Below are 15,391 nucleotides of genomic sequence, written 5' to 3'. Positions count from 1 at the left end.
TATGACACATTCAAACTTAACTTGCAAGATATAGTCTTTAGCTAAACTTGAGATTGAAATAAGTCAGAGATTTGTATAAACGGAATCATGAGCAACACAACTAAAACAGGACATCAACAGCTGTTTAGAGAGTCAGGTGTTTAGAGATAGGAACTTTTGATGGCAATAACAATACAAGGCAATCAATTTTTTTTTAAGTCAGCTACAAAAATGTCGCTTGTCGCTGTAAATTTTGAGAAACACTCAAATGAACATCATGAGCCTAAATCCTTACATGATCAGTGTCCGTCGCTGAGAGGGTGAAGAACGAGCTTGAAAAAACATGTCAGAACAAAGCAAGAGTGCAAACAAAACAAACAATGTCATATGTAAGTACAAGCACAACAACAAACAATGTCATATGTAAGTGCAAGCACAACAACAAACAATGTCATATGTAAGTACAAACACAACAAACAATGTCATATGTAAGTACAAACACAACAAACAATGTCATATGTAAGTACAAACACAACAAACAATGTCATATGTAAGTACAAGAACAACAACAAACAATGTCATATGTAAGTACAAGCACAACAACAAACAATGTCATATGTAAGAACAAGCACAACAACAAACAATGTCATATGTAAGTACAAGCACAACAACAAACAATGTCATATGTAAGTACAAGCACAACAACAAACAATGTCATATGTAAGTACAAGCACAACAACAAACAATGTCATATGTAAGTACAAGCACAACAACAAACAATGTCATATGTAAGTACAAGCACAACAACAAACAATGTCATATGTAAGTACAAGCACAACAACAAACAATGTCATATGTAAGTACAAGCACAACAACAAACAATGTCATATGTAAGTACAAGCACAACAACAAACAATGTCATATAATAGTGTAAACACAACAAATATCTTCATTTGTAGGTGCATACAAACTATTCGCGTATATTTCTAGACATTAAAATATTTTTTATTTTTTTTTATATTCTTTTTGCGAAAATAAGCCTCTCCTTTGATGTGGAAAAAAAAAGTTTCTTAGGTCAAAATGGCTGAATCATGTTTAAATGTAGGCTAATAGCCAAACTCTATTCAACACCAACTTCAAATGTTCAAGAAATGAATAAAGAACCGGATGTTTGGTAAGTTTCATTCTTAATACCTGAGCCATTAAAATGTCAAAAATTCTTATTTAATACTGAATTGAAATCTTTCATGGAAATAGAGCAATATGAACTTTTTTTTTCTTTCCCTTTTTCAATATCTTATTATTTGTATAATCTAAAACAAAATATATATCTAGTATTATTTCTATCTGATAAACTGTAAAAAGTAGAGATGGGAATCGAACCCAACTTTTAAAGTTCGGGTTCGGTTCGGTTCGGTCAGATTTAAATTCGAGTTCGGTTCGGTTCGATGACGAGTATAGTTCGGGTTCGGTTCGGTCAGGTCTAAAGTTCGGGTTCGGCTCGGTTCGATGTTATGAAATTATGCAATAGCAAAATTAAGTTATAAGGTTTAATGCAATTTATTAGTTAAAACTTTTTTATTTGAATTTTTACATAAAACAAATACTTTGCAATATATAATAGGCCTATGGGCAATACTTTTTCCAAAATAATGTTGCCTACATACATTTAAAGCCTAAAAATTTCTTAATGGAGATAGAAATGAAGATGCGGTAGGTTTTCTCTCAAGTCGGCAAGTGGTTTAATTCAGGGCGTGACTCGGCGCTAAGCAAATTTTTTTAAAAGGCTAATATCGATGTGCTTTCTTTCAGAACGCACTATTCATCATAATAAAAAAAAAAGTCGAGGGCCATATTAAATCTAATAATAAAGAGGCAGACCTGGCCAATAGAATTATGCAAGGGACATTCTAGGTAGGCCTACATATTGCGCACGTACTTCTATAATGGGCGTGATCTTTTTAAAGAAATATTCTTCGTGTAAAAACTCTCTATCGAGGATTTTTTTTTCACACATAAGTCGTCACTATTATAAATTGCAATATACGAAAGAAATTCGACTATTTTGAGCCAAAAAAAAATGCAAAAGAATCACATTAGCGGAGATATTTTAAAATGTTTTCTTCAAAACGATTTGACCCATATTGTGCATACGCGCCTCGCAAAAAGCAGTCTTCAGTTGACAAGGACTTATTAGAAGATAAAATGACATCTCCACTTAATATATTTTAATTTTTAAACATGTAATTATACTAATATTCATATAAGTTACACTAAAAATAAAACTTTTTTTTCGATGCCCCCTCTCTTTGTTTCTTGGTCGTTGGTTTGTCGCTTACAAACAGCTAGTACAATTGAACCAATATAGGCGTTTTATATTTTTACCGGTAAGGATAGTATAGAGGGATTTCTTATGGTCCGTAACAGAGGCGCCCCACGGAAACGCTTCAAAGACCAGCTTAGGCGTCAACTTTGCTTAGCTGACATAGAAGAGAGCAGCTGGTTGCATGCGGCCTTAGAACGAATCAGTTGGAGTTCACTCCCGAAGGCCGCAGGATACACATTTGAGACCAAAAGAAAATCAGCTGCCGAGGACAAACGCAGACGCGAAAAGAAAAACTAAATCGACCACCTGCGAACAGTGGTTATGCTTGCCCTGGTGGTGGCAAAATATGTAGGTCACAGCTGGGCCTGCGCAGCCATGGGAAAAACTGCATTCCTCACTAATCTTCGGACTCGAAGACAAGCCTTATAATAATATATAAACTTAATAAACTTTAAAATAAAGTTCTAATGTGAACAACTCAATATAGCCTAACTGTTATTACAATATTCACATATTTAACTTGAGATAGAGATGTAATATTAATGAAATATACTGATATTTAAACAAAATCTAGATCACCACAAAACAACGTCTTTACTCTTTCATGTCTCAAGATTGTTTGCCGTTTCACATTTGCATTACGCTAATTTCATCATCCTTAATGCATAAACACCAATCAATCGCTTAACCTCTTCTTACCGCCACCAGAAAACACACACACACACACACACTCTATGACACCCCTTTTTGTCAAGAAGTTGCGTCTCCTCATTCCCCAATTCAAGGTACTAACCATCCCCACCCACGGGAGAGGACCCAAAGTTTGAGAAACGCTGCATTAAAAATACTGATGATCAATAATGCAAAACAGAATAATAGTAAAAATATTCAGGGGCGTAGATAGGAATTTTTCATCATTTGGGGGCCCGGGAGGGGCTGGACCTCTTTGGGGGCCCCTGCATTTTGCGTAATATTGAATATTTATTGTAAAAAACACTAATTTGGGGCCCCCCTCAAGTGGGGGCCCTGGAGGATTTAACATTTCTCACCCTCCTCCCCCACCCTTGCTACGCCACTGATAATATTCCAATATGGAATACTTCACAATTTTGTAAAAATAAATCACTTAATAGAAGATAATTAAAATTTATTTTAAACTAGAACACAAATGAACTTATTGTAGATTGATATCTACACTCTCTAATCGGCAAATAATATTCTACTCTCAACTGACAGTCATCTCAAATAAAAGTGACAATATTTTAATGTTGACTTTCTACTTACTAGGAACTTGAATCTAGATCTAGATCTAATTAGAGGGCGCCTATTCGACTCAAAACCAATACTGCAAACAGCCCGCGAACATTCAAGGTTAGGGGAGAGTCGGCACGTACGGAAAAACCCATGGGAATTAAAAGAGCGCCGCTTTTTTTTTTTTTCAAAATACCACCACCCCCCTCCCAAGTTTTCAAAGTATAATGGAATCATTAGAATTAAAATAAAATATTTAAGTAATTTTTTTTTTAACCCAAAATATAAAAAAGAGATGTAAAAATTGCAAAATTAGTTCGGTTAAGAAAATGAGGGTTCGTTCGGTTCGGTTCGTACCAAGCAGTTTCAAAGTTCGGGTTCGGTTCGGTTCGGTCATAAGTGAGGTTCGAGTTCGGTTCGGGTTCGGTTCGTTTCCCATCTCTAGTAAAAAGTCCATTTCAAATGCAAGAACATTATCTACTAAACTCTAAAATAATTTATTGTCAGAAAAAAAGCCACGAATGAAAACACAATTGTAAACTTCTTTTCTAGGAGAACTCGTCTTTCTTAATTTCCTTCAAACATAAATCACCCAGGGACACCCAAAATTCATCTGACTGGTAGTTAGCCCCCTGCTTCCTCCCGTTCACTCCCCCCTCCAAACACACACACACACACATACATGATGACGAAACTGATTATATGTTAAGCCTTTAGCTTCTAGATATATGTACTAGACACAGCTCTAGATGCATGTACTAGACACAGTTCTAGATGAATGTACTAGACACAGTTCTAGATGCATGTACTAGAAACAGTTCTAGATGTATGTACCAGACACAGTTCTAGATGAATGTACTAGACACAGTTCTAGATGCATGTACTAGACACAGTTCTAGATGCATGTACTAGACACAGTTCTAGATGTATGTACTAGACACAGTTCTAGATGCATGTACTAGACACAGTTCTAGATGCATGTACTAGACACAGTTCTAGATGTATGTACTAGACACAGTTCTAGATGCATGTACTAGACACAGTTCTAGATGCATGTACTAGACACAGTTCTAGATGTATGTACTAGACACAGTTCTAGATGTATGTACTAGACACAGTTCTAGATGCATGTACTAGACACAGTTCTAGATGTATGTACTAGACACAGTTCTAGATGTATGTACTAGACACAGTTCTAGATGCATGTACTAGACACAGTTCTAGATGTATGTACTAGACACAGTTCTAGATGAATGTACTAAACACAGTTCTAGATGTATGTACTAAACACAGTTCTAGATGCATGTACTAGACACAGTTCTAGATGTATGTACTAAACACAGTTCTAGATGCATGTACTAGACACAGTTCTAGATGCATGTACTAGACACAGTTCTAGATGTATGTACTAGACACAGTTCTAGATGCATGTACTAGACACAGTTCTAGATGTATGTACTAGACACAGTTCTAGATGTATGTACTAGACACAGTTCTAGATGTATGTACTAGACACAGTTCTAGATGAATGCACTAGACACAGTTCTAGATGCATGTACTAGACACAGTTCTAGATGAATGCACTAGACACAGTTCTAGATGTATGTACTAGACACAGTTCTAGATGAATGTACTAGACACAGTTCTAGATGCATGTACTAGACACAGTTCTAGATGTATGTACTAGACACAGTTCTAGATGTATGTACTAGACACAGTTCTAGATGCATGTACTAGACACAGTTCTAGATGTATGTACTAGACACAGTTCTAGATGCATGTACTAGACACAGTTCTAGATGCATGTACTAGACACAGTTCTAGATGTATGTACTAGACACAGTTCTAGATGCATGTACTAGACACAGTTCTAGATGTATGTACTAGACACAGTTCTAGATGCATGTACTAGACACAGTTCTAGATGCATGTACTAGACACAGTTCTAGATGAATGTACTAGACACAGTTCTAGATGAATGTACTAGACACAGTTCTAGACGTATGTACTAGACACAGTTCTAGATGAATGTACTAGACACAGTTCTAGATGTATGTACCAGACACAGTTCTAGATGAATGTACTAGACACAGTTCTAGATGTATGTACCAGACACAGTTCTAGATGCATGTACTAAACACAGTTCTAGATGCATGTACTAGACATAGTTCTAGATGCATGTACTAGACACAGTTCTAGATGAATGTACTAAACACAGTTCTAGATGCATGTACTAGACACAGTTCTAGATGTATGTACTAGACACAGTTCTAGATGCATGTACTAGACACAGTTCTAGATGTATGTACTAGACACAGTTCTAGTTGCATGTACTAGACACAGTTCTAGATGTATGTACTAGACACAGTTCTAGATGCATGTACTAGACACAGTTCTAGATGTATGTACTAGACACAGTTCTAGATGTATGTACTAGACACAGTTCTAGATGCATGTACTAGACACAGTTCTAGATGTATGTACTAGACATAGTTCTAGATGCATGTACTAGACACAGTTCTAGATGCATGTACTAGACACAGTTCTAGATGCATGTACTAGACACAGTTCTAGATGAATGTACTAGACACAGTTCTAGATGTATGTACTAGACACAGTTCTAGATGAATGTACTAGACACAAATCTAGATGTATGTACTAGACACAGTTCTAGATGAATGTACTAGACACAAATCTAGATGTATGTACCAGACACAGTACTAGATGAATGTATTAGACACAGTTCTAGATGTATGGACATAGCATTCACCATTTTCTTTTGTATTTATTTATTTTATTTTTATTATCTATTCGATGTACAACATAGACCATTGAAACGTTCGATTTGATCATGTACAACAATGGATCTCAAATGGTTTTCCGGGATCCGTGTTACTTCCGTAGGGAGGTCCACATAAAGATGATAGTTTACAACTAAAATAACTTCTTCGCTAAAATCCAGTTTATCTGATAGGATAGTTGTAATAATAATCCCCTCGCCCCTCATTACTGTTTCATATGTTTATTACGTACTATTCTATGACGAAGTCAGTCTTCATCACCATATTCCCGACTGGGTATTAAACGTTTTAGCGCGAGGAGAAACTCATGACCCAATCACAGATAAATCCACACTAATAAAGTCGCAGCTTATTGAAATATCTACAAGCAAAGGATTGAAACCAATGTTTGAGCAAGGAGACCACAAATTCTGGTTACAAAAACATTCTCAATAAAGTATTATTATTGTTTTTTAATTTCTAGGTTATATACATTTATGTAACTTTTTTGTTTACTTAGGGGTCCTTGGGCAAGTTTTGACTAATAAAAGGGGTCTCTGAGTAAAAAGAAATTAAGAACCACTGATGTACAACATAGACCTCTGACACATACCAATTGGACAATGTACAACATAGACCACTAATACAGCCCATTATACAAGAACAACATAGACCACTGATGTACACATACACCACATCCCATTAGTACAGATCATGTAAGACACAGAGCACTGGCATTGATTACTTCAGATCTCTAAGCATGTTTGTTGTACATGGAGAAGTCTTGTTTTGTACATGTAGAAGTCTTGCTTTGTAAGCGGAGAAGTCTTGTTTTGTACATGGAGAAGTCTTACTTTATACATGGAGAAGTCTTACTTTGTACATGGAGAAGTCTTGCTTTGTACACGGAGAAGTCTTGCTATGTAGGCTCCTACACGGAGAAGTCTTGCTTTGTACACGGAGAAGTCTTACTTTGCACGCGGAGAAGTCTTGCTTTGTACATGGAGAAGTCTTACTTTATACATGGAGAAGTCTTACTTTGTACATGGAGAAGTCTTGCTTTGTACACGGAGAAGTCATGCTTTGTACACGGAGAAGTCTTACTTTGTACATGGAGAGTCTTGCTTTGTACACGTAGACGTCTTACTTTGTACATGGAGAAGTCTTGCTTTGTACATGGAGATGTCTTGCTTTGTACATGGAGAAGTCTTGCTTTGTACATGGAGAAGTCTTGCTTTGTACATGGAGAAGTCTTGCTTTGTACACGGAGACGTCTTACTTTGTACATGGAGAAGTCTTGCTTTGTTAATATTGTTAGAAACCTGGTGGTGGCACAAATGGGGGTAGTGGTGTGTGTGTAGTCAGCCGACGCAAATCGCCCCAGGCCAGCGCTAGACGAGCGGTCAACCGTGACGAGTTACGACTGTCAGCCGAGACGAGTGTCAACAGGACAGTTCGGGAAGAATCGCCGTCGTGAACAGAGCTCAGGAGCTTCACGAGAGTTGTAGTCATCTGACCACCTAGAAACGTCGAGCGGCGTTCTGTCCGGTTCGAGAAGGCCAGTAGGGACCCTATATAAGAGCGGAGGTGTCGCAGTCAAGACGGTTCACGGCAGGGGTTCAGAGCCCGGTTCACTACAGTCCGGTCGACTACAGCACAGTTCAGCGGTGTGGTTCTGTACGGAGCATTACGACGGTTCAGTGCGGAGTACTGTCAAGTACAGTTGAGACGACTGGCGTCTTGATCTTGGTCTGCGATCGAGTCCGACACAACGAACCTAGTGTGTGAAGTCAGTCCTGAACTGTTGAACCCAGCGCAAGCCCGGAACGAGACGGAGAGGCCAGTGCAAGAGTTGATACGGCGGTACGGTGTTATCGGAGAGATATTTGTACAGTGTACGTGTTGCCAATTGTACAGTATTGGCTGTTATTTATTCAACTATTAAAGTGTTACGTTACTATGGAGCCCTGAGTTGTCAAGTTCAATAAGTTGGTGGTGTATGGTGCAGTTAGCAGAGAGCCTGGATAGTGAGATTCGTAACAATATGTAACCTCTACTTACACGTTTGGGTGCCGACTTTTCATTCTGTCCCATCCATATCACAGCTGGAGTCTCCCTAGTTTTAAATCTGTGGTACAAAATTATTTATATTATTAGTAGTGGACTCCTTCATTATTAGAGACATTTAGTAACCCTATTGAATTAAAAGCAATGTTGGCGTACCTGAGTAATACTGAATTCTTCTCCATGGAACTAGTTAATACATTTCAGAAATCGCGGACACGATTACAAGAAATGTATTTGTGGTGTGCGTTATTTTTATTCGCCATATTTAATTTACCGATTTCCTCAATATTGATAGTTCTATTTCTGCCTTGAAAGTCAACAAATGGAAATAATATACATTTCTTGACAATCATTTGGCTTTGCCAAGGGAAGTTATCGTTTATAGAAAAAAAAATTGCATTCGTTGAAGTTACCTCCCTTTTTTTACACTGCGTTTCAAATTCTCTGATGGGTGATTATATAATAAATGTACTATGTATATTGAAACTTAACCAATCGGCACTGTAATTGGCACCACAGAACCTTGAGTGTGTACAAGGTGTAAATAAATTTGCATATTTTGATTGTATATGAATTTTAGAAATGTGTAGATAAAGCTTACTATGTTTGTCATTAGAATATAATCTGTTTATGTAAAAACCTTTAAAAAATACAATATCACAAGTGTAGTGACTTCTTTTTTCGTAATAACATAAGACTATTGATAGAACATCAATGTTGATTCTTTCACAACCTTATGTTTTCTGTTATACCCAAAGAGTCTGTAAAAAGAAATCAGGTCCAAATATCAACTCATCTTCAAGGTAAAAGTCATTTAAATAGACCAGCATTCATTCGTTCAATGTAGCTCCAGCGTAGAAAGAGTTTAACATTCATTAAAAGTATTTCATTTCTAGTGCCCGGCTTAGGTTGTAAGAATCAGCAGTGGGAGCCCAGGCTTCTTTGGTGAAACAGAGCAATACAGGCAATTTATTGATTATAGCCAAAATATAAATATATATTGAAAATACTTACTTTTGGTCACGTAACAGCCCGTACTTCTTGGCATCCAATGTAGCAAACAGAATCTGTGATTGACAATTGGTACAGTGTTTAAAATAGTAACACCATCATCTTAGAAACCCTTGTCTATTAACATGAAGTCTCTAAAGGAGATAATTTGCTATGAGATGGGAGCTAGGGAAAGTAACTATTTATTCTGTTTTAAAAGTTACTAGATTTATAACCACTACTATGATAAGTAATTCGTAGGACGTAATCTTCCTTTTGAAGTAACGTCTGTATTTGAAAAGATAAGATTACAAAGATAATGGTGATAACTCTTTATCAACAAATGATATTATAGAACTGGCTGAGAGCGCATTGATCTTGACAGCGTTAATTTATATAATGTTTATATGCACGTATACTTATGAATAGCTAATGACTTTTTTTTGTTAATGTGTTTATTTCTTCAAAGTTTCTCGCACTGGTACATTGTACAACTGCACAGTGAAATGAGCCCCTTGACTATGTACTAGTATTTATTCTAAAGAAGAGGTCCCTCCATCTGAACTGAGTTACTCACCGCGTCATCTTTACGGAAGGCGTAAGCGACTTTCTCAAAAGTGTCAATAACTTCTTTCTCTTCTGTGTTGGGGGAGGGGAAGGGGTAGAAATAAAACAAGACTATATTAAGACAAAAAAAATATTTTCAGACTTGGAATGACATAAAGTTTTAAATTCACTAATTAGTAACTTAATTAAAACACAGGTAGGTGTGTAAAAGAGAAAAGTACGCTCATGGAAAGAGACAAGATGTAGTGGCATCAGATGACATCCAAAATGTACATGTTTTTACAGGCACGGGTACCCGAGTAATACCATCTCAATGACATCATTGAATATCTGTAACAACAGACCTAAATAAGATGTTTTTACAACTACGTGGAAACGTCTGTTCCACTTATTTTAATCTAGCATTCATCACTTATTGAGAGAAAAATAATTGCTCTAAACGATGTATAAGGCGATATTGTCTTCAAAAAAAGTATTTTTTAAATATTTTTCTTGTTAAAATGATTATATTAGTTTCTGATTGCATTCATGTATTTCTCCACGTCTGGCTCTCAACAGTCAGAAGGTTTACAATACTTACCTTTAGGTTTGGAATAGATCAGCAACAGGACGTTTTGTTTTGGCGTCACAATCAACTCGTCGTAGTTTTTATCATTCAAGTGGGCGGTATAGGAGCGGCTCAAGCCCGCGAAGTTTCCCTGTAGGACTCTGGCTATCTGGTCCATGATGTCATCTACGGTGATGTCAACTGGCATACTGACAAGTAAGATGGCATTGAATTAGACAACTTTCATAGAGTGGCTGAAGAGTTAGACCACTAACAGATCATTTTATTAATACGTGTAAATAGATTTAATAGATGCAAATAACGCCAAGAACTTTCAAAAAGATCAAATATTAAACTTTTAAAGTCAAGGAATTTTTGTAGAGCTGGCCCTGGGTAATTTAAAAACATTTATAACCTAATATTCTATGTTTGTGTCTTTGCACATCACTTGGTCAATAATGTTTCAAGGGTTCAACTCTTGGAATATGGACGATAAGGTGCTACAATCTATTTAAGACCAAAAATAAATGCTTCTATACTTCTATTGAAATGAATGGAAGAGTCAATTAGTGTACATACACTTCGTAATTAGATATTCCATCTCTGTGGTAGATTAAGGCAGGTAACTCTGTAACTCCCCAATCCTAGAGAAAACAAAAAAGCATGCAGAAATATTTTTAAAATATTTGAAAGTACTAATTAGCTTTGCTAATGACATAAAACAGAAGTTGTAAAAGTGACACCGAGAATGGGGGTGTGGCACAAACCCCTTGGCTACCTAACCAGGGGGCTAGAGCTTGAATCCTGACTCGAGCAGAGTTGTGTTTGCAGCATGGAAACCTCCCAGATATCCCCTCCCCACTGGTCTACACATGAGATGGGACCACAGCGCACTGAGCTTGCTGTGAAAGCAGTGCTGTACATAAAATTTTGTTTGTTTTTTAATGTGAATAGCAAAACTCTGATTTCAGTCAAGACTCTATTAGTATGAGAAAAAAATATTTCCTGTCAACATACTATTATAAAAAAATAATAGATTCAGATAAGAAAATATATTACTTTTAGAAGAATGCTTCAAATTGTTAAATTTGTTGAACTAATATTCAAACTAAAGCAGACGACCCATGAATGAACAGCTAAGAAAAAAAGGATGTCCCAGAATTCCAATGACCTACCATCATCAGATTCTTGTCGTGAGTTCGTGTAAAGAAAATCTCCGGGTCATGAGGAAAGATCTGTGAGGCCTGTACGTAGAAAGGAAACAAGACTCGACATCTGGAGCATGCTGAAAGAGAAACACTTGACTAGAATATAACAAATAACAGATTCACAATAACAGAGAATCACATCAAGACTTTCAAGGCAGCTTAACTAGATTTGCAAGTAGAGGTCTAGATGCTTTCAACTTTTTTTTCATCGAGTATTATGCTGGATATCAGATACCACAAAAAATACCACAAAAAAACTCTTCTCTATTAAAATAAATAGGACCCAGTGTCACGGAATGTTGTACTAATGATGATCTTATTGAACAGAACATTCTGGAGAGCTCAGTGCTGATTGTTCAATGATAATTCATCTGATTCGCTAGACGAGTGACTAAAACAACGACCCAGTGTTCGTACCAAGGAATTATTTCCCTCCAGATGATGACAACATTCATTTTAATTATTGCACTCGGCGGAAATAAAGAAAACAAAAATCCGCGGGTTATAACGAAAGAAAAACTTAAAAATGAGAATCTCTTTAAGTTGAAGTGTGCAAAACAAAATAGTATATATTTCTAAATATTAAGATTAACATCATTTTTGAGTGAAGCAAAAAAGAATCCCCTTTGGGGTGCCTAAGGACAGAGTCCATAGGACTGGTAGGGAATAATCCTGGGATATGAGCCATTGGTAATATGAATGTAATAATTTACATTTTTTGGACCATTCTGAGACAGAAGTTTGATGAGACAATCAGATGAAGACAAGCTTCTATAAGCCTGGAGTTCTAGGAGTCATAGACTCAACTGTTAGGACACTTAGAAGGAAGGAAGAAAGAAGTACACCCTTGACAGGAAACACCAACAATATATTTACAACTCTGGGAGAGACGGAGCAAAGACTATCATATTCAATTAACATTACCCCTTATACTTATTGTTGACCTAACATGTCCACCCATGACCCAAAGGCACATTAGGTAATACCCTTGAAGTGTAATTCATTCATAACATTCATTCAAAACATCAAGAAACGAGAACAAATACAAAGTAGAGCAGTGAGATTTATAACAAACGAATATTCAATTTGATTAGAGCTATTAGACACCATTAGTAAAATCACTAAACTTAGAGACACTTCAGGACAGAAGAATAAAAAGTATAGTAGCTATAATACATAAAACACTAAACTATAATTTACAAATAGAAAAACAAAACCTAATGAAATACTCAGAAAGACACAAAGTGTCTACTTCTTTTAAACTTCTTCCACAGTTCCATTAGAGAATGAAATGGGTGGCTTGAATCCGCGAGGAGAACGTACGCCAGCAGTTGAAGTCATTGATTAACATGCAGGACTAGATTGACGCATGAAATGCTTAGGACGAAATTATCTACTCTTTTAAAGTAACGTCTGTAATACATGCATTCTATAGTACCAGTGCGTTTCCTAAACACAAGCGTAAGTTTCAATAGTAAACTTTGGTTAACTTTGGCAAAGACTTTGTAAATTTACCCAATGTCCAATATTTCAAGAGAGATAATAACACAGACTTATTATGTTTGCTATTTTCTTGGTTAACTCCCCTTTATTTTCACTGTTACCAAATTATTTTATGAATAGATTTTAAAAATTCTTTGGACCGGACCGAACCGAACCGATATATCTAATATTATTGAACAGGAATGTTTAAACATTTTCGTGTAGTGCTTATTTGTGTAGCGGCGGCGCTGGAGTGCTTAGTCAGAGGTGAAACATCCGTTTATAAAATATAGAGATAGCATTTATTTGTAATGTCATGCTGCCGAAAAAACGAATAGTTTTTAAGTGATCGTCTCAACATTCTGTGTATTTGGAAACCAATGGGACAATGTTAGTAACTGAAGTTATAATACATGATCAATTTACTACTATTTAGTTTATTATAAACAATACATTTTTATAAATATGTTATATTGCGTTCTTTTTATCGTTATAGGTCTAAGAAATTGAAATTATGAATATTATACATAATTATTTTGGGTTATTTGTATTTAAAAATAAATTTCCTAAATGAAAAATTTATTTTAGAAATATCTTTAGTGTACATTCCTGTTGGAAAAAAAAAAGCAAAAATTAATAATTTCTGAATTGTTTTTAACCGGTAGGATTAAATTCAATTTCAAGAATTTAGCATTCTTTTAGAACCTGAGTAGCTGACAAAATTGCACTATGCATACCATACATAATGTCTTAGACATTGTTTTGATATCCGACAACGGTTGTATCATACACAAGTAAAAACATGTCTCTACAAACGTGTACAGCTAACTGTACACATCTTTACTAGACCCACACGTTGGATTTGAAAACAAAAACAAAACATTTACTTACTCGGTGAATCAACGAATGTCAAAACAAAAAGTTTGCCCTGGAGAAACTGTGGAAATTAAATGAAACAAATCAATTCTAATACACCACCTGAGTTTGATATATCTATATTCTATTGTATACAACAAGGCGGAAGAAAGAAAGAAATCTAATATTTCCGATATGTCTGTATTTCGAAACCCAGATCTTGTTTGAAAAACATTTCAATAAGTTTACTGAATCTCCTAATGATCTTAATCATGTAGATGTGTAAACAGTCTACCTTTGAAGAATCCACAAATCAAACAACGACATCGAAATGAAATAAACATTTATAATTGTTACTAAACCCATTTTAAATTTTTGGAAGTGACAAAAAAAAAATCATTAAAATAATTAGTGAATGTATTTGGAACACTGCTGACACCCAACATGTAGCCATCCTATTTGATGAGTAGATATGCATGTATTGGTTTTAGACCACCACGTCTTAGTCTAATTTGAAGGAAATTCAGTTTTAGTTTTAAAAATAGATCTTAATGGATCTTTTTTAACATGCTTCTTAAAATAGAGCTAGTGTCATGTAAAAAAATTAAAAATGAGACAATAACTTCCTGCAAAGAAAAGTTTACCTTTTTAAGTGAGCCTTTATTTATTTCATGTACAAGACTTTCACTCGAATAAAAACAAATGGACAAAACAAACACCACAGCAATGGCAAGTTCGAGTGGCTTCTGGTGGACGGCAGCCATTTACAACCCAATTAAAAGTCAAATCTAAAGCAAGAAAATAGTATGTTCGATTTATGTAACAAGATTCGAATCACTTAACTTGTCTTTGAACTTGTTCACGTTTTAATATCTGGTCTTTTCATTTTGTTTTAAAACAAAATCTACTCGTTTGACAGCAAGCATTAGCCACACTGTCATCTCCTGGTCATAGCATAAACACACACCCAGAAATAATCGTATTTAGTATTTCCAATATATATAAAACACTATGACTCTAGACACACTAGTTTGTACTATCGATGTAAGTTAGTAATGGGTGTCAGGTCTCTGTTCAACTCTGTCCTGTACCACACAATCCCTGAGCACAACGTGTACAGCTAAGACGTGTTCACAAATAACAATTTCAAATCGATTGTTGGACCAACAAAACCTTTTTTTTTAAATGTCTACTTTCTACATGGACATTTGTTGGGGGGGGGGGGAGATAATCTATGATTTCACTCAAGGTATGGCAGCTGGAGCGGATTAAGACCACGTGACGGATATGACGACAGCTGTTTTTTTTTTTAAGATTGAAAACTGTAAAATGATATAAG

The 15,391-nt window shown here is 35.8% G+C and overlaps 1 protein-coding gene across 1 annotated transcript in view; it reads right to left on the bottom strand.

Annotated features, from left to right (window-relative positions):
* Window positions 1-15,154, bottom strand: part of LOC129927400 (uncharacterized) — a 35,988-nt gene extending 20,834 nt beyond the window's left edge. Inside the window, exons 1-8 of the mRNA XM_056036325.1 lie at window positions 14,697-15,154; window positions 14,089-14,134; window positions 11,683-11,792; window positions 11,087-11,151; window positions 10,541-10,716; window positions 9,971-10,032; window positions 9,418-9,470; window positions 8,398-8,464 (exon numbers count right to left, since the gene is read on the bottom strand). Coding sequence (XP_055892300.1) covers window positions 8,398-8,464; window positions 9,418-9,470; window positions 9,971-10,032; window positions 10,541-10,716; window positions 11,087-11,151; window positions 11,683-11,792; window positions 14,089-14,134; window positions 14,697-14,816 — 699 coding nt within the window. The 5' untranslated portion in view covers window positions 14,817-15,154. The remainder of the gene's footprint in view (window positions 1-8,397; window positions 8,465-9,417; window positions 9,471-9,970; window positions 10,033-10,540; window positions 10,717-11,086; window positions 11,152-11,682; window positions 11,793-14,088; window positions 14,135-14,696) is intronic.
* Between the last annotated feature and the right edge of the window lie 237 nt (window positions 15,155-15,391).

This window comes from Biomphalaria glabrata, chromosome 7 (genome assembly GCF_947242115.1).
Source record: "Biomphalaria glabrata chromosome 7, xgBioGlab47.1, whole genome shotgun sequence".
NCBI lineage: Eukaryota > Metazoa > Mollusca > Gastropoda > Planorbidae > Biomphalaria > Biomphalaria glabrata.
This window is presented reverse-complemented; position numbering and strand designations above follow the sequence as displayed.